We start from the raw sequence: 20,355 nt of genomic DNA on the forward strand, positions 1-20,355 counted from the left end.
TAATGTCTATTGTGTCTGATAAGATTATAGTTACTCCAGCTCTCTTTTGGTTACAGATTGCTTGGTATATCTTTTTCCATCCTTTTACTTTCAGTTTATTTCAGTGTCTTTGAACCTACAGTGTATCTCTTTTAGGTAACATCTAATTGGATTGTGTTTTTTTACCCATTCTGTAGTCACTGGTTTTTTTTGTTGGGATGCCCAATTAATTTCTATTTAATATAGTTACTGATAAGGGAGGATGTATGTCTGCTATTTTGTTGTTTTCTGTGTCTTAAGATTTTTTTCTGATGTTCCTTTATTCCTACACTATTGCTTTCCTTTGTACTAAATAGATTATTTTCTTGTACCATTTAAATCCCTTGTTGTTGTTTTTCACTATATATATTTTTTTCATTGTGGTTGTCCTGGGGCTTGCAGTTAATAACTTATTTCAGCCTAGTTCAGATTGATATCAATTTCAACAATATACAATAATTTTGCCTCTGTATAGCTCCATTCCTTCTCCTTCCTTTGTGCTATTGTCATGCAAATTGTCTCTATATGTCTTAAATCAGATAGAAAAAAGAAGTTACAAAATTAAAAATTATACTGTCTTTTATATTTACCTATCTAGTTACCTTTACTGTGCTCTTTATTCTTCAGGTGGATTCAAGTTACTGTCTAGTGTCCTTTCATTTCAGCCTTTAGTATTTCTTGTATAGCAGGTCTTCTGGCAACCAGTTCTGTCAGTTTTTGCTTATCTGTGAATGTTTTAACTTCACTTTCGTTTTTGAAAAGTAACGAATTCTTGGTTGACGGTATTACTTTTTCCGTACTTTGAATATGTCTTTCTATTGCCTTTTGGCTCCCATGGTTTCTGATGAGAAATTAATATTAATTTTATGGAGGATCTCTATATGTGACAAGGCACTTATCTGTTGGCTTCTTTCAGGATTCTCTGTTTTTTTTTTTTTTTTTAAGATTTTATTTATTTATTAGACAGAGATAGAGACAGCCAGCGAGAGAGGGAACACAAGCAGGGGGAGTGGGAGAGGAAGAAGCAGGCTCATAGCGGAGGAGCCTGACGTGGGGCTCGATCCCATAACGCCGGGATCACGCCCTGAGCTGAAGGCAGACGCTTAACCTCTGTGCCACCCAGGCGCCCCTGTTTTTTGAGTTTATAGTAGTTCTTGAGCTTTTTGGGTGTTAGAGTAATATTTTTCATTAGATTTAGGGGAATTTTCAATGATTATTCAGATATTGTTTCTGCGCCTTTCCCTCCTTTCTTTCTGGGACTCCCATTATGTGTATGTTGGCATGTTTAATGGTGTCCCTCAGGTATCTTAGACTCCTCTTTTTTTTCCTTTCTACATTTGTTTTTCTTTCTGTTTTCAGAGTAGATAATCTCGATCTTCAGATCCACGGATTTCTTTCTTCTGCCTGCTCATATCTGCTGCTGAAAATTCTAGTGAATTTCTAATTTTATTTAAAGTTTTTTACTTTTCAACTCCATTTCTATTTCATTCTTTTTCATAATTTCTTTCTCTATTTGTTTTCTGTTCATGGGACATCCATCTCATACTTTCCTTTATTTAGTTAGATTTCCTTTAGGTCTTTGAACATGTTTAAAGTAAGTGATTTTTGAATATTGCCTAGTAAGTCTAATTTCTGTGTTTCCTCAGACAGTTTCTATTGACTGCTTTTTGTTCGTTTTCCCATGTGTATGAGCCATTCTTCCTCATATATTTATAAGTCTTTTCATTTTTTTGTTGAAAACTACATTTTAAATAAGGTGGCAGCTTTGATAATCAGATTCTCCCCTTCCCAGTGCTTGTTGTTGTTACTGTTTGTTGTTTGTTCATTGATCTAATAAACAGTTTTTTAAACGAATTCTGTAAAATCTGTATTCTTTATCATGGGTGGCCTCTGAAGTTTCTATTCAATTAGCTTAGTGGTCTAATAATTTGACAGAGATGTCCTTAAATGTCTGAAATCCCCCAGTCTCAACATTCAGAAGGGAATTTTATAATTTTGCCTTACTCCTCACTTCCTGCTTGTGCAGAGCCTCTGGTTAGCGAGAGGTGAGTGCTTAGGGCCTTCTCAGGCCTTTCCTGAGCATATATGCACATCCCTTTGCTTACATGTGACCATGTAGATTCTCAGAAATATATTGCAGCTTTTCTTAACACCCAGTTTTTCTTTTTAAGCTCTTTCGGTTAGCCTGTTGTTTGCCTCAGCTCTTATCCACTGCCTTGGTCAGCTGCAGTATGAAACAATTGCCTCTGATAGTTTTTTACAGACACCCTTGGGGAAAAGTTTTGCTTGTTTTGTTTTTGCATTGGGTGAGTTCTGAGGTCAAATTAAGATAACTTTGGGAGTGGGGTCTTCCAAGAAGCCACCAAACATGTCAAATAATGACAGTCTTCTGGGAATGTAGTAGAGGTGATCTCATCATCTTCTACACACCCCACCCCCAATATAGCTGCCAGGCTATTAGTTTTCACCAGGTTTGTGGACTGTTGAGTTTTACGGCTACTATAGAGCTGGAGTGGGAGGATGGGAATAGGGCAAAATAAAATGCCACAAAGTTTGCTGGTCTTAATCAAGATTTAGCCATCTTTCTTGAATAAGTTCTCCCCAGATTGCAGCAAGATTCTGGCTAATTTCTCACTTGGAAAATGTTGACCTTTTTTTTTTTTTCCATTGTTCCTGTTGGTTTAATGGAGATGATGTTTTTCAAATGTCCTTATTTTGATATTTTTGCTATGTCTTACTGTTGAGTTTTGAGAGTTGTATTTTAGAGTCTTGTTATGTAGTTTGCAAATGTTTTCTCCACTCTGTCACTTGTTTTTTAATCCTCTTAACAGGATCTATCACAAAGTAAATAAAAGATTTTTGTTTTGATGAAGTCCACTTTATCAGTTTTTTTCTTTTATGGATCATGCTTTTGGTGTTTTTTCTAAGAATTCTTTTTCTAGGTCTAGATCCCAATGATTTTTTTTCCCATCTTTTGCAGGACTAATAATTTTACATTTAACATTTAAATCTATAATCCATTTAAAATTAATATTGGTATAGAGTGTGAGATTTATGTTGGTATTCTTTTTTTTCTCTCTATATTCAGTTGCTCCAGCACCAGTTGTTGAAAAGACCTTTTTTTCTCCATTGAATTGCTTTTACACTTTTGTGAAAAAGTCAGCTAGCCATCCTCATATAGGGCTTTGAGGAGGTTATAGAAAATATAGAACAAATACTAGAGAGTTAATTCATTTTCTTATGTAGGAGGCAATTAGATCCAAAATGAAAGACTGGTATAACCAAATTGTTTAGAAATCGGGTGGGGGAGGATGGTTAGAGAGGAGGTGGTGGGTAGTGCTGGTTTTCATAACAAGCTTTAGTTGATTCTTAAAGTAGACATTTGTATAATTTTAGTTAAAAACGAAATACTGTAGGGTAATGCCAGTGCTTTACTTAGGGGAAAATTTAAAACCTTCAGTGTCTATATTTTTGGTTTTGAAATGTATTTAATGTGAAAAAAATACTCAGAATAATATATGGTAAAAAAAATAATGTACAACTTCAGAATTCAAAAGCTCATACTTGCTTAACCAACCCCTAGTCAAGAATTAAAACATTGCCAGTTCCTCCACTCTTTTTCCTTCCAGTCAAACCTACCCCTCTGTCCTTGGGAAGCCACCATCTAACCTTTTATAGTAGTCACCTTTTTGTTTTTGTTTTATATTTTTACTACTTTTTGAACTATATATTTTTTCCTATTAATGAAATTTATGTAAATGGATCTTGGCTTTTCCAGCATTGTTTGTGAGATTCATACCTATTTTTGCATGTAACTATAATTCATTCAACTTCATGGCTGTGCAGGCATACCTCATTTTATTGCACTTTGCTTTGTTGAGCTTTGCAAATAGTGGTTTTTGTTTGTTTTTGTTTTGTTTTTACAGATTTAAGGTTTGTGGCAACCTTGTATCTAGAAAGTCTATTGGCGCCATTTTTCCAACAGCATTTGCTCACTTCATGTCTTGTTTGTCACATTTTGGTAATTCTTGCAACATTTCAAACTTTTTAATTATATTTCTGGTGGTGATCTGTGATCAGTGATTGTTGATGCTACTATTATAATTGTTTTGGGGTGCCACAAACCATAGCCATATAAGATGGCAAACTTAATAGATGTTGTGTGTGTTCTGACTGCTCCACTGACTGGCTGTTCCCCTTTCTCTCTCCTTTGACTTGGGCCTCCCTATTCTCTGAGACACAATATTGAAATTAGGCCAGTTAATAACCCTATAATGGCTTCTAAGTTTTTAAATGAAAGGAGGAGATGTATGTCTCTCACTTTAAATCAGAAGCTAGAAATGATTAAGTTTAGTAAGGAAGGCATGTCAAAGGCTGAGATAAGGCCAAAGGCTAGGCCTCTTGCATCAGTTAGTCAAGGTGTGAATGCAAAGGAGAAGTTCTTGAAGGAAATTAAAAGTGCTACACCACTGAACACATGAATGACGAGAAAGTAAAACAGCCTTATTGCTGATGTGGAGAAAGTTTCAGTGGTCTGAATAGAAGATCAAACCAGCCAGAACATTCCCTTAAGCCATAGCCTAATCCAGAGCAATAGGCCCTAACTCTCTTCAATTCTGTGAAGGCTAAGAGAGGTGAGAAGGCTGCAGAAGAACTGTTTGAAGCTAGCAGAGTTTGGTTTACAAGGTTTAAGGAAAGAAACCTTTTTTAGAACATAAAAGGGCAAGATGAAGCAGCAAGTGATGATGTAGAAGCTGCAGCGTTACTCAGAAGATAGCTAGCTAAGGTAATTAACAAAGGTGGCTACACTAAACAGATTTTCAGTGTGGACAAAGCAGCCCTATATTAGAAGATGCCACCTAGGACTATCGTAGTTAGGAAAAGCCAGTGCCTGGCTTCAAACTTCAAAGGGCTGGCCAACTCTTGTTGGGGGCTAATGCAGCTGGTGACTTTAAGTTGTTGAAGCCAGTGCTCATTTACCATTCTAAAAATCTTAGGGACCTTAAGAATTGCACTAAATCTACTCTGCCTGTGCTGTATAAAAGGAATAACAAAGCCTGGTTGATAGCATATCTTTTTATAACATGTCTCACTGATTATTTTAAACCTATTGTTAAAACTTACTTGGATAAAAAGATTCCCTTGTAAATGTTACTACTCACTGACAATGCACTTGATCAAGAGCTCTGACAAAAATGTACAGTGAGGTGAATGTTGGTTTCATACCTGCTAACCCAGCATCCATTCTGCAGCCCATGGATCAAGGAGTAAATTCAACTTTCAAGTCTTCTGATTTAAGAAGTACATTTTGTAAGACTGTAGCTGCAATAGATAGTGACTCCTCTAATAGATCTGGACCAAGTAAATCGAAAACCTAAATTCGCCATTCTAGATGCCATTAAGAGCGTTCGTAAGTCATGAGAAGCAGTCAAAATAAAAACATGAACAGGAATTTGGAAGAAGTTGAATTCAACCCTCATAGATGATTTGGAGGGGTTCAGGACTTCAGTGGAGGCAGTAACTGTAGATGTGGAAACAGCGAGAGAACTAGAACTAGAAGTGGAGCTTGAAGATGTGACTGAATGGCTGCAATCTCAAGATAAAGCTTGAACCGATGAAGAGTTGCTTCATTGGGATGAGCTAAGAAAGTGCTTTCTTCAGATGGAATCTACTCCTGGTGGTGTTGCTGTGAAGACTGTTGAAATGACAACAAAGGATGTACATATTACGTACCCAGTTGATAGAGCAGCAGCAGGGTTTGAGAGGATTTGGCTCCAATTTTCAAAGAAGTTCTACTCTGGGTAAAATGTTACCAAATAGCATCACATGCTACAGAGAAATCTTCATGAAAGGAAGAGTCAATAGATATGGCAGACTTCATTGTGGTCTTATTTTAAGAAATTGCCACAACCACCCTAATCTTCACGAATCACCACCCTGATTAGTCATCAGCCATCAGCATTGAGGCAAGACCAGCAAAAAGATTATGACTTGCTGATAACCCAGAAAGTGGTTAGCATTTTTTAGCAATAAAATATTTTAAAATTAAGGTATGTACTTTTTAAAAGACATACTGCTATTGTACACTTAATAGACTATGGTATAGTATAAACACAACTTTTTTTTTTTTTTTAAAGATTTTATTTATTTATGTGACAGAGAGACAGCCAGCGAGAGAGGGAACACAGCAGGGGGAGTGGGAGAGGAAGAAGCAGGCTCATAGCGGAGGAGCCCAATGTGGGACTTGATCCCGGTACGCCGGGATCACGCCCTGAGCCGAAGGCAGACGCTTTAACGACTGCGCTACCCAGGCGCCCCTAAACACAACTTTTATATGCACTGGGAAACCAGAAAATTCATTTGACTTGCTTTATTACAATTTTGCTTTATTGCAGCAGTCTGGAACTGAACCCACACTATCTCTGAGATGTGCCTATTTAATACAGTACATTATATGAATAGCCCACAATTTATTCATTCTGTTACTGATGGAAATTTGGATTGTTTCTACTTTTTAGGCTTTCATGAATAATGTTGCTGTGTATTTCCTTGTACATGTCTCCTAGTGCACACATGCACACATTTATGTTTAGTAAATATCTAGTTTAATAGCTTAGTTTTAGAGTTTATTTATGTTTAAGAAGATATTGAAAACTTTTTTCTGAGTGTTTTGTAATAATTTATAATCTCATCAGCACTTTTGCACTTCATCTTTAACATCTTCACCAACATTTTGTATTGTTAATTTTTAATTTTAGCAATTTTAGTGGATGTGTAGTGGTTTTATTTCGCATTTCCCTGATTCCAAATGTGATTGTACCTTTTTATATATTTATTTGCCAAACTTTATAAATACTTTGTGTATATTTGAAAAGAATGTGTGTTCTGCAGGTTTTGGGGTACCGTATTTATATGTGTCAAGTCAGTTTTGTTAAGCATGTTGTTTAAAACTTCTGCATCCCCCCACAATTTAATTGCAGCATGTTGGTTCAATTAGAGATGTGTTAAAATCTTCTCCTGTTATTGTGGATTTATCTTTGTTGTGTTGCTGCCCATTTTTGCAGATTTAGAATTGTTCAAGGTTTCTGATGAGTTGAACATTTTATCATCATCATTTCTCGTCTGTGGTAATGCTCTTTGCTTTGCAGTCTATCTTAACAACAGTGTAGCTACATGGGCCTTATAATTAGTGTTTGGGTGGTTCATTTTCTCCCCCCAACCTTTATTTTAAGTTTTTCTGTGCCCTTTTGTTTCAGAATTGCTTTATGTATCCACCATATCATTGTTTGTCTTTCAATCTGATCTAACACTGCATCTTTTCATTATAAAGTTTATTTAGAATTTCATGTAATTATTGATGCATTGGGGCTTAAATGTACAGTCTAATGTGCTTTCTATTTATTCTGTTATGTTCTTTTTCTCACCTTTCTTGCTGTCTTTTTGGATTAAGTATTTTTATTCTCTCCTTCCCCCATCTTTTTTTTTTAACTCTATTTTGTCTGCTAGCTAAAATCTCATTTTTATCTGAAAATATCTTTTTTTAATTCACCTTCATTTTGAAGGATAGTATCACTGGATATAGAAGGTGTTGCTCTGGTATGTTCCATTTTTTCTGATGATGTCAGCCATTACTTGTATTGTCATTTCCTGTGTGTAGCCATTTTTCTCTGGCCACTCTCGCTTCAGCCTTTAACAGCCTAAGTATGATATGTGTGTAGAAATGGTTCTTTGTGTTTATCCTACTTGGGTTTGTTGAGATTCTTGGATCTGTAAATTAATGTCTATCATCTGAAATGTTTTTGGTTATTATTTCTTCAGCAAACATTTTGAACCTTTTTTATTCTTCTCTTCTATTGCATCTTGTATATCAGTGTTGAGTTGGGTTATATTTGTGTTGGACTGCCTGATATTGTCCTACTGGTCTCTGAGACTATTAATTTTTCTTCATTCATTTTGCTTTCTGTTCTCTGGACAGTTTTATTGCCATATATCAAGCTCACTAATTCTTTGCCACCTCTAATCACCCCCTTCAGTTGAATTTTTTATTTCAGTTATTTTACCTTTCAGCTTTTTCATGATTTCTATCAATTCTTTGAATGTGTTTTCTTTTAATGTTGGTAATGTAGTTAGAATTGCTGCTTTGAATTCTTTATATGCTAACCCTAACATTGAGGGTACTCAGGATCAGTATTGATTAACCCCCCCTTTTTTCCTGAGTATGGATCACAGTGTACTGTTTCTTTGTGTAGGATATAGTTTTGCTTGAAAACTGGACATTATGAATTGTTTTAGTGACTCTGGTTTCTACTAATGTTCTTCTGGGAATTGTTGATTGAAATTTATAGTCTGATTTTGACGCCTGCCCTGTGATTTTCTTGCTTCTAGGGATCCCAGTAATATCCATCTGTTCTCCTGGGCTTGCGTTCTGTCCTCTGGCACTTCAGTCTTATAAGGCTTCAGCTTCCTGTTGCCCAAACTCTGCACACTTGAGAAATGCACCCGGTTGAAAAGGAATCAATAATCGTACAGCTCTGTTTTTCAAGTGTAAAAATACTGACTTCTGCTAACTTTCCCCTTGACCCCTTCAGTTGTTCTCTGTGCATACATAGTTTATCAGTCATCCAGTGATTTGTGCAAAGTTTATACAGAGAAATTTTGTTTGACTGCTTCTCTGGTTCTCTTACTGCCATGTTCTTTCATTTAAATTTCCGTTTAAATTTTCAGCTGCCTCTCCAGGCTTAAATTCTGAGCCCTATGGTAATATCTTTTTCCAGAGATGATTTTTATTTGCTTGTGCCACACCTGGGGTCTCCAGCAGTCTGGGATTACTTTAATTAAATTTTAGGGATTGAATTTTTTTTATTTGCTCAGCTAAATGCCTTTAGGTAGGGCTGCAGTACATGCAAAGACTTGTTTACTTCTGGCTCACTAGAGTTTAGTCCTTTGGGTCTCAGCTCAAATAGTGGACCATTTAATATGGTCCCCACTATTTCTAAACCTTGCATTCTCCTTTTGATTCTGTTAGCTCTGTAATAATGTCAGAAATACTGATCAGTTTCTCAGCTGCCTCATCTGGATTGGCAAAAACCCCCAAGGCAAATCATCCTTGGGTGCTGGGTTGTTTTTTGGTTTTTTGTTTTTAAGATTTTATTTATTTGAGAGAGAGAGAGAGAGAGAGAGAGCAAGGGTGGAAGGACAGAGAGGGGGAGAAGCAGACTCTCTGCTGAGCAAGGGGCCCGATGCGGGGCTCAGTCCTAGGATCCCGGGATCGTGACCTGAGCCGAAGGCAGCCACTTAACCAACTGAGCCACCCAGGCACCCCAGGGTGCTGAGTTTGTATCTGTAGGTTTCTATCCTGTCTTAGATCCTGGCCTGGTCATTCTTTACTGTTGTGTTAGCTTTTTGGTGCCTTTAGATTGATTGTTTTAATATTTTTTTCAGTTTCTCTAGTAGGTTTCAGTACGAGAATTGATAAGTATTTACTGTTCTGCTGTTAACTGCAATTATTTGAGGCATGTTTGGATTGATAGGTGCATATGATATTATTGTAATAATGTTTATATCTCGTGGCTTGGGTTTTTTCTGTGGTGGCTTCATTCCTAAGTATGTTAGGAGGTGGCAGAGATGGCTACTGGCTGCTCTGACATACATAATTCTTATAGCTGTTATTTCTGCTATAGAGTATACCTTTCCTAGTACTTGCAGACATCCTGAGGAGGATTTTTAATTTCCCGCTCTCGCCTTCGTTCTCATCCATGAACAAATTACTGTGGCTACCTGAAGACTTCTCATCAGCCTGGGTGTCACTTGTTCATCCCTCAGTTCAAGGCCCTATGATTGGTATCACTTTAACAGTTGAGTAAGAGTGTTTTATTAGTTGGCAGTCAGAGTGCTCTTAACATAGATAGGAAAAGGAATGTTAGGTAAGATAGCAGATTACTTTATAATAGTTTTCTTAGATTTTTGGAAGATCTTGAAAATTTTCATTATATGGTTGAATCTAGTAAAGCTGTCTAGCAACAGAATTTCACACAATAATAGTTGAGTGGTAACATTACTTATAAAGATGATTTTGCTCAGTTTATATGTCTCTTGAGATTGGATGTTTTGTAGAGTCACTGCTAATAAAACAGTAAAATAAGCATATCTCTTTTTTCCCTTGCCTTCAAAAATTAAGATCTAGACCAACTGTTAATCTAAAATAACTCTTACAGGGATAAGAATAATTTAATATGGTATCTTTAGGATAGAGTTGTATCATTTAGCTATTACTGTGCAACAAACTACTCTAAAACTTGGTGGCTTAAAACACATTTATTATGAAAACAAGTCTGTGAGTCAGCTAGGCAGTATTTCTGGTCTTGGCTGGTCTCATTTATGAGTCTGCATTTAGCAGCAGTTCAGGAGGGTGGCTTTGCTGCTCTTGGCTGGATTCTCTAGGATGGCCTATCTTGTTTCCTCCAGCAGATTAGACTGGGCTTGTTCTTATGGTGGTGGCAGTATTCTAAGAGCAGAAGCATACAAGGTCTAACTCAGAATTGACAAACTGACATGCGTTGCATTCTATTGGTCTTTCTTATAAGGAAGCCTAGAGTTAAAGGGTAGGGAAAAACACTCTGCCTCTTGATGGGCAAAACTGCAAAGCCTCATTGCCAAGTGCATGGATAATGGAGTATAGAATTGGGGCTATTTTTGGGGCGCCTAGGTGGCTCAGTCGTTAAGCGTCTGTCTTCAGCTCAGGGCGTGATCCTAGCGTTCTGGGATCGAGCCCCACATCAGGCTTCTCCGCTGGGAGCCTGCTTCTTCCTTTCCCACTCCCCCTGCTTGTGTTCCCTCTCTTGCTGGCTGGCTATCTCTGTCAAAGGAAGGAAGGAAGGAAGGAAGGAAGGAAGGAAGGAAGGAAGGAAGGAAGGGAGGGAGGGAGGGAGGGAGGAAGGAAGGAAGGAAGGAAGGGGAAGGGAAGAAAAGAAAAGGAAGGAAGGAAAGAGGAAGGAAGAAAGAAAAAGAAAAGGAAAGAAAGAAAAGAAAAGAAAGAAAAAGAATGAATGAATTGGGGCTATTTTTGCAGACAGATTTTTGATTCATGCTGTAAAATTAATTTGTTCTAGGTTTATTTTATTATATATTTATATTTCAGTAGGAATTGTGTGTGAGTATAGAAGTTGAGGCAAGTATAAATTGAATACATCAATCTGTGTGAAGGTCCAGATGACTCTAGTTATACTTGTTTTGTAGGATATATCTGATGACATTTTGGAAGCATCGCTCATGCGTTGGATTACCAATTGTAGAGTAATTGTAGTACCAGTGGTAGGTGTTGAAAGATGATTCATTTCTGTGTTTGTTCTTTTTTGGTTATAAATGACAGTATTCTTTTTGTGCTCATTATTATTACTTTAACTTCTTTCATTTGAGATTTCGTTATTTTCCCAAGTTTATTAATATTTTCATATTGTGATCTTAAGCAGATTTGTTGAAGTATAATTGGCATATAATAAATCTTATATTTTATGCATATAATTTGAATACATTCGATATCTTGTATACACCCATGAAACCATCACCACAATCAAGATAATAAACATATCCTTTACCCTCAAAACTTTCCTTGTGCCCCTTTTTAATTCTTTTCATACTTATTGCTTCTCCCCTTATGCAGTATATAATCTTTTTGTCTACATTTTTTTCACTCAACATAGTTATTTTCAGGTTCATCCACATTGCATGATGTCATTAGTTCACTCTTTCTTATTCCATTATAAAGCTATAATGTAAGGGTTCACATGTTTGTGGATGTTTTTTCCTTCTGCTTTTGGCTATTACAAATAAAGGTGAACATTTGTATATAAGTTTTTATATGAACATATGCTTTAATTTCTTTGGGTAAATACGTAGGAGGGTGGAAATGACTGGATCATACATGTAGTAGGTATATATTTGACACTTTAAGAAATGGTGAAACTTTTTACAAAGTAGTTGTACCATTTATCTTCCTGTATGGTTGTATGAGAGTTTCAGTTCCTTCACACATTTACCAACATGTGGTATGGTTGGTCTTATTAATTTGAGCCATTCTTATAGTTGTATAGTGATAACTCATTGTGGCTCAAGTTTGTACTTTTCTTGTACAAGTAATAGTGAGTGTATTTTCATGTACTTACCATTCATGTATCTTTGGTGAAAGATTCCACCAAAAGATTTGTTGCTTCAGATCTTCTGCCCATTTTGTGATTGGGTGGTTTTGTTTTAATCGAAGTTATAAAAATGGATTTATTGACAAATAATTGACATGTAGTGAAATACACATTTAAGGTGTACAGAATAAATTTTGAGGTATGTATACACTTAGGAAGCTATCACCACACAAACAAGATACTGAGTACATTTATCACACCTGAAAGTTTCCTCATGCCATTTTGATTCTTCCCTTCTGAGCCACATTCCCCTTTTGGGTCTCTCTTTCAAAAGCATTTAGTCGAGGGTTACTCTAGTCAGTGCTACCTGAATTAAGAGGTTTTCCACTCTGAAGAAAACAGGTCTTATTTTTGGCTTTGTGTGAGACTAGGGCAATAATCCTTGTCATCCTTTTGAGTGGCTCTTTCCTCAGTCTTGGACTTGTTTTAATAATACTTAATGGATGTTCTCGCTCTGTGCAGTTGTCTTCTTTCTAGTACTCTGCCCTGCAGTCCCTAGCTGTCTTAGCGTTGGACTTCCAATTCAGTCTCCTTAACTCAGGGAAACCACCAGATTCTGCCTGGGTATCCCATCCCCAGGTGAGAGGCTGTAGTAAGTTGGGATTGTTGGAGGGTTTACCTCATCTGTTTCCCTTCTCTTAGGGTTCACCCTCTGTATTTGCCTGTTTAATACCCCAAAACTGTCATTTCATAGATAGTACTGATTTTTTAGGCTTTTCAGTTGGAGGGCAAACGCAATCCCTGTTAATCCATCTTGGCCCTTGTATGTATTTTTTTTTAGTACTTATTTATTTTTTAAATAATGTTAAAAAAAAACGTTAAATTTACTGTCTTAACGATTTTTAGTGTACAGTTCAGTAGCGTTAAGGATATTCACATTGTTGTGCAGCAGATATGTAAAACTTTTTATTTTGCAAAACTGAAACTGTACCCATTAAACTCTAATTTTATCACCCCCTCACTTCTGGCCCTTGGGTAACAACCTTTTTACTTTTTTTTCTGTGATTTTGACTACTATAAATACTTCATATGAGTGGAATCATACAGTGTTTGTCCTTTGTGATTGGCTTATTTTACTTAGCATAATGTTCTCAAGGTTCATCCTTAATGTGGCTTGTGATTGGATTTCCTTATTTTTAAAGGCTGCACAGTATTCCATTCCAGTGTTCCGTGTATATACCGCATTTCCTTTATCTATTCCTCTGTTGATGAACTTTCTCTGCCACTTGGCTATTGTGAATAATGCTGCAATGGGCATGGGTATGTAAATCTGTCTTTGAGATCCTACTTAAAGGTCTTTTGGATATATACCAAGACTCGGATTGCTGGATCCTAGGGCAATTCTATTTTTAATTTTTTTAAAGATTTATTTATTCATTTGAGAGAGAGAGAGCGCATGTGTGCAAACTGGGGGAGGGGCAGAGGGAGAGGAAGAGGGGAAGCAGACTCCCTGCTGAGTGGGGAGCCTCACACGGGGCTTGATCTCACCACCCTGAGATTCTGACCTAAGCTGAAACCAAAAGTCAGACACAACCAACTGAGCCACCCAGAAACCCCTGTAAATGAGATTTTTATAATTTTGTTTTCTGGTTTCGTCATTGTTATTATACAGAAATGCAAATGATCTTCACATGCTGATACTCTGAAATTTTGCTTAAATCATTTATTAGAGTTTCTGTTTTTTTTTAAGAATCTTTAAGACTTTCTACCTAAAAAAATCATGTTATCTGCAAACAGATAATTTTACTTCTTCCTTTCCAATTTGGAGATCATTTATTTCTTTTTTCCTATCTGTTTACCCTGACTAGTACTTCAGTAACATGTTGAATAGAAGTAGCAAGAGTCCGTATTCTTGGGGTATAATTGCATTTGATCCCCAGAGAGTCAAACCAGGTCACTGTAAACACTATATTTTTTAAAGGGGAATTTATAATGAAGTTTGGTAGAAAGTACTTTTTAAATCCATGCCTAAAAAGTATAATATAATTAGGAGGATAGAAGGCCAAGATTAGGGTGTTCGGTTTATTTGAGGCTTCTCTCCTCAAGATGGCTATTTTCTTTCATGGCATTTCCTCTGTGCATGTATCCCTTGTGTCTTTTTTTTCTTATAAGGACACCATTCATATGGGATTAGGGCCCCATCCTTATGTCCTTTTTTAACCTCAGTTAACCTTTTTGAAGGCCCTTTCTCCAAATGCAGTCACATTGGGAACTAGGGCTTCAACATATGAACAAATCAGTTCATAACACCTTTTATGTAGTGCCTCTGGTTTATTTCCTAGAGAACCTGCTAGCGTCAGTTTATTCATTTCTGTTGTTCTAACAAATTATCACAAACTAGGTGGCTTTAAAAAACAAACTTACTGTCTGACAGTTCTGAAAGCCAGGAGTCTGAAATCAGTATCACTGGACAGAAATCAAGGTGTTAGCAGGGTTATCCTCTCCAGAAATTCTAGGGTAGGATCCATCCCTTGCCTCTCTCAATTCTGGTGGCTACTGACATTCCTGACTATGGCTACAATCCTCAAGGCCAGTGTTTTCAAATCTCTCTACTCTGTCTTCACGATCTCTGTGTATAGTCAAATTTCCCCATCTCCCTCTTTATAAGAATACATGTGATTGTACTTAGGGCCCACCCAGATAATCCAGGATAATCTCTCCATCTCACAATTTTTAACTTAATCACATTTGTAAAGACTTTTCTTTTGGGGAGAGGGGTCATATAAGGTAATATTCACAGGTTCTGGGGATTAGGATGTGGATTCTCTTGCAGGGCCATTTTTTTCATCCCTTCACACTCAGCAATTCATAGTAGACTTTTAACGTTCTCACTTTGATTTATAGTTTAGTTTGTAATAGGTCACAGTATCCAGTTCTGGGTAGGTAAAGATTGGTGGCAGTGGGTGGCCGAGAATATTCTCATCTCTTCTAGACATTATGTAGAAAACACCAGGTCTGTGGTTCTTAGTGTGTGGTCCTGGAAATAGCATCACCCTAGGAACTTATTAGAAATGCAAATCATTGGGCTCTAACTTAGAATTACTGAATCAGGAACTCTGAGGGTGTGGGCTAGCAGTCCGTATAACAAGCCCTCCAGGTGATGCTGATGTGTGCTAAAGTTTGAGAAACACTTTGCTAGGTCGTTGACATTATTAGTATTAAGACTATATTCACCTTCTTCCCTAGCTCTTTTCTGCTTAAGTCTAATACTTCAATGAGTCTAGGATTTATAGTCCACAAGCTTTGTTTTCTGTAGGGATGCAAACATTGAATACCAAAATCTTGGTATTGATGATCAATGAAATTAATTAAATCACTCAATAAAAGTTTGTACCGGGGTGATTTTTATCAGTTGTCTTTTTACTTAGATGTAGTTGTTTCATGAAGTAACGTTACTGGATTCAGAAATGATGTGAATTCTTTTTCTCTAGTTTGGAAATGTGAATTAAACTCATTAGCCTGAATTTTACTTACTTGTCTTCTATATCCCTATGTACATTTTGGATACAACACAAAATTTCTAATCTTCGAGTCAGCCTATATTGTTTTACTTTTACTATGTGCCACCCAGTGAAAATGCTGAAATGAGATGAATGAATTCTTGTCCTCCATGTGTCCATACTGTAGTTCAGAAAACACATAAGTAAACAGTTGATATAGAGCTATCACCAGTTGCTATAGCAATTGAGAAACACCATAGCTGAAGAAATTGAAGAAGGATCTTTCAGGGTGACTAAGCTAAATATTGCAAAACTAATTAAAAAAAAAAGGTGTTAGCAAACTTAAAGAGAGATAGAAGCTAGGTATAGGTCACCATGTGAAGCAGTGGGAAAGCTGAGAAGGCATGGGGGCTGTTCTGGGAGTTGAAGGGGTTTAGTACTGGAAACCTTGAGTGAATGGGAGAATAAAGATTGGGGATAATGGTAAGGATAAGATCATTGATGAGTACTGTTAAAGGACTTGAAGCATAGATGTGACATCCTGAGGATAACCATTGTAAAATGATAACTTACATGATTCTGGGAAGTTTGAGATGATAGTCTGGAAATAGAATAGTTGCAGGAATCTAGGTGAGAATGGCAGTAGGGATGGTGGTACCATTTTTTGTGAATAAGAATTCAGAAGAATAACAAGCAAGTTTCAGGTTGGGGAAGGAGATGTGTAGAGTACAGGATAAGACATACTAAGTTTTCAGATTTCGTGGAATGTGATAAAATTTAGGGGTAGGTAATTGTTCAGGTCAATTTTCAATGGAATGTTGGGGTAGCTGTTACATTATACTAGATTGTGAATTAAATTGAGGAAGCAGGAGAGTATCAATGCATACTGTCCTCTAGAATAATTGTCCCTGGCATTTAGTAAGTATTTAATCATTGTTAGCCATTATTATATTTACTATTAGTGTATACTTTTATGCCATCTCATACTGTATTTTTTTTCTTCAGCTTTTTGGTGTACTGTTTGGTATATATTTAATAGTATTAGATAAACATCTAGATAGAAGTATGTGTTTTATTAACAAGTACCGATTTTAATTGCTATACTATTAAAATTAATAAAAACAAGTTATTGTAAATTTTTTGAAAGAGAACTAGAAAGTTTAAGTTTGTCATTTGAATAGATTATTGTTCATAAAAAAAAATGGTACTTAGCAAGTTTCCTAAAAGTTTAAAATGGTCATGTTTTAGTAGAACCACTTTTTTGGATACATGTTATGTCAAAATAATTTGATTTGCAGTTTTTAATTTCAAAGAATAAGTGAATCGTAGATGTACTTATTCATACAGGACACAAAAACTAAATGATGGTCTTTACATGTATTCTTTCAGGTTTGAGTTAATTTCGAATGAGATTGTTTTTGCAACGAGCTGTTAATAAGACAAAATCTAGGTAAGTAGAAGACTACTTTGTTAAATGTTACATATCAAAGTAGGAATAATACAAAAAACTTATGTTTTAAAAATGTGCCTTCAAGTTCAGAATTAATGAGTTTTTCAATAAAATTTTGAAATATGAAGAATTGACTTTGATGTACTTGCTCCAGTTGATTTGGTGGGAGTAACAGTAGAGTCATCAAATTGTGGAACTAAATTTTTAGTTTTCCTTCTTTTATGTTGAGTTTAACTTAGGTATGTAGTTTCCCGTGACTATTAAACATGTTAGAAAATGGAGTTGGTGTTTGGTTTAGCTATTCAGAAACCAGTTCAGTAAGAGATTTGCTGGATGCTTCAATGTTCTCTTAGTCGATTACAGTGCTTGAGTAGTTTTTGCCTTTGCGAATTTTACTTTCTTATTTCTATTAATGAAGCACGTCTATAAATTGATTAAATTTGCCAAATTGTGACTTCTTTATGTTAATGTTCAGAATTATAAATGATTGTTTCACTATTTTTCTTATGAGTGTCTCTACTGAATGACTTTTCTAATTTAGCATTCTGATTTGCTTTAATTTTTCTAAGACTGTTGACTCTCAGGAAATTGAATTATGATCATGTACGTTTTGGGTTTGATATGTGAAAGAAGGGTTTTTAATAATATAAACTGTAGAGATGTTAAAAAGATAGACTTACTATCTTTTGGCAAGTGAACATGGTTTCAGGATATAAACAGGTTAAAAGAATACTTAAATTGTAGTTAACTTGGTCTTTTTCTAATCTAACCAGATGTTTCAGCTGTCAGAAACTTGCTGATCTCCAAGTTAAAAAAAGAAAATAAAAAATATAGAATGAGAAGTGCTGTAGTTGAGTAATACGCAGTTAAACAGTGTATTCTCAATAAGTGGTTTAGGCATAATTTGAAGGGGAGTTTCCCTTTTATTACTATTATATAATAATAATTGTAGTGGTAGTGTGAAGAGTACTTATTGTGCTCTATATTGTGTTAACTGCTTCTCATGCCTTGTTAATCTTTATAATACTTTCTGTAAGGTAGGTACTGCTGTGTAGAAGATTTTTATTTTTTTGGTTTATAGTGAGCTATTTCTTTTCTTTAGTAAGAGTACATGGTCTTCACAGCATTTATTATAAAGAACACTTGTCTATATATCTTCTTGTGGGGAAGAAGAAGCTAGACTTTTGTACTTAAGGTCTTATAGGAATTTTGTTTGCTAATTGAATATGCCATGTGTTAGAACCTTTATTCTGATTTCGTGTAAGTCCCATATTGCTTAAGGAATGACACTGGTTTAACTTATTTTGACCCTGTTCTACCACAATTATGCATTTTTCTTTTTTTAATAAGATATAATTTACATTTTATATAAATTGAGTTGTAATTTATGTATGGTAAAATTTGGAGTATAGAGCTGAATGAGGTTTTTAGATATATGTTCACACATGTAACTACCATAGGGATCAAGGTGTAGAACATTTTCATTGACCAGGAAGTTCCTCATACTCTTCCCTTTCCAGTCCAATAGCCTTTTCCTCCTGAGATAAGCATCTTTCTGAATTTTATCAGCATAGCTTAGTTTTGCCTGTTCTTGAATTTTATGTACATAGAATTATATAATATGCACTCATTTATATGTGGCTTTTTTCAATCAACATACATTTTGTTGTGTATCAGTGGTTCATTGCTTTTTATTGCTGAGTACTATTCCACTGCATGACCGTGCTACAAATTTTTTATGTATTCTTTCTGTAATTTTGTTTATTGGATTCTCCAAGTCTCTGACCTCACTTTCCAGCATTCTACACTGCTTTTCCTTCCTCTAGGTGTCCCCTTTATTGTTCCCCTATCACCTGCACAATAAAATGTAAGCTCCATAATGTGGCATACAATGGTCTCACTGCAGCTATTCCAGAATGCCTAGAATTATCTGAATAACTAACTGTGATGTTTCATATATTTAGTTTTAGTCCTAATTATATGTTGTCACTCTCCCCCAGCCTCTCACCTCCCCAGCTGTCATTGTCCTTCCTCCTGCTCATCAGCTTATCTCCTAAGATAGCGCATCTCAAGCATTATCTTATCCTTTGAGCCAGACCTGGCCCTACTGCTATAGAGTGTTTTCTTTACTGGGCTGTGAGTTCTTTGAAGGTAGACACCATCAATGTCTTACTTATCTTAGAAGCACAGTGCAAGAGTACTGTATGTACTTAGTGAATTTTGTAAAACATGGAATGGTGAACAGAATTCTCTCTCAGTCAACTAGGGATTCAGAATACTGGCTGGAATGGGATGAAGACATTGGCACTTGAGTTGCCATAAAATATCCCACCAGTCTTTTTTGAATCCAGTTGAAAAAAATGGCTAGTAATGTTCTTAGTTGAGACCTTAAGGAAAACTGTGTTGATTTTGATTACTCTTTTTGAATGAGGGCATTAATCCGTGTTATGGAAATTGGAGTGTTTGCTACTAATGGTATTCTTTTTGTGAGTTTGTAGTAGTTATTTTTTTAAAGATTTTAAAGGATGTATTAGATTAATACAAGTAGAAGATTAGGAAGACTGGTCACATCTGTAAAGAAACCTTTTTCTTGTTTTCCTGAGGGTAAAAAAACACTGGAGTAGAGAAGGAAATTGAATGATGGTCTGGAATTGTGGTAACATTTTTTATTTTTATAGCTTAAGCTTGCTGTTTGATGAAAAGTATTTTTAAAAATTTTGTTTTTATCATTGTAGGTATGTAACATATAAATAATATGCTTACTTAAGAAACTTTAAAAATATTGTAATGTATTTTACACTAGTTTTTTCTTCCATATTTGAAATTAGGCTGGTTGGGTTGGCCATTGTAGTCACCTAGGGGATTTTTGTGCCTTCTAGCAAGTCCAAAGCAAGGAGAGGTTCTTCCCCACTGGGATCAATTTGTTGCTTTTCTTCTCTACAGCTTCTGCCATAAAGGTTGAATACAGAGTTGGACATTGACCCCATCTCATGCTGTTTCTTCTGATCCCTACAAGGATTTTCTTAGGCATAGATTCTTATCAAAAGTTAGAACTTCAGTTATTTGTTTTATTTCATCATGGGTGTGAAGTATGTTTAGTTATCTTGTTGATAAAGTTTGAGTATTCAGAGAAATACAACCTTGAGGTTGTTTGACTTCTGTGTATTTAAAGATTTTAGGCTAGTTTCTCTTCTCAGAGGTTGATGCGTATACCTCATTTCAGACTCTTCGTCTTCATTCTGTGCTTCAATAT

At 35.8% G+C, this 20,355-nt stretch overlaps 1 protein-coding gene across 14 annotated transcripts in view; it reads left to right on the plus strand.

The window, feature by feature from the left end:
• The window catches only part of ZNF644 (zinc finger protein 644), a 139,797-nt gene that overhangs the window by 16,308 nt on the left and 103,134 nt on the right, over positions 1 to 20,355 (plus strand). For 12 of the 14 annotated variants that reach the window (XM_026497630.4, XM_048220193.2, XM_057310481.1 and 9 more), the window contains one exon: positions 17,042 to 17,102. The exons of the other annotated variants lie outside the window; for them this stretch is intronic. In XM_026497630.4, the coding sequence (XP_026353415.1) occupies positions 17,059 to 17,102 (44 nt within the window). In that variant the 5' untranslated portion in view covers positions 17,042 to 17,058. Of the gene's footprint in view, positions 1 to 17,041; positions 17,103 to 20,355 lie in introns of those variants that run through there. 14 annotated transcript variants of the gene reach the window in all.

Source organism: Ursus arctos, unplaced genomic scaffold, assembly GCF_023065955.2.
Source record: "Ursus arctos isolate Adak ecotype North America unplaced genomic scaffold, UrsArc2.0 scaffold_12, whole genome shotgun sequence".
In the NCBI taxonomy this organism is placed as follows: Eukaryota; Metazoa; Chordata; class Mammalia; order Carnivora; family Ursidae; genus Ursus; species Ursus arctos.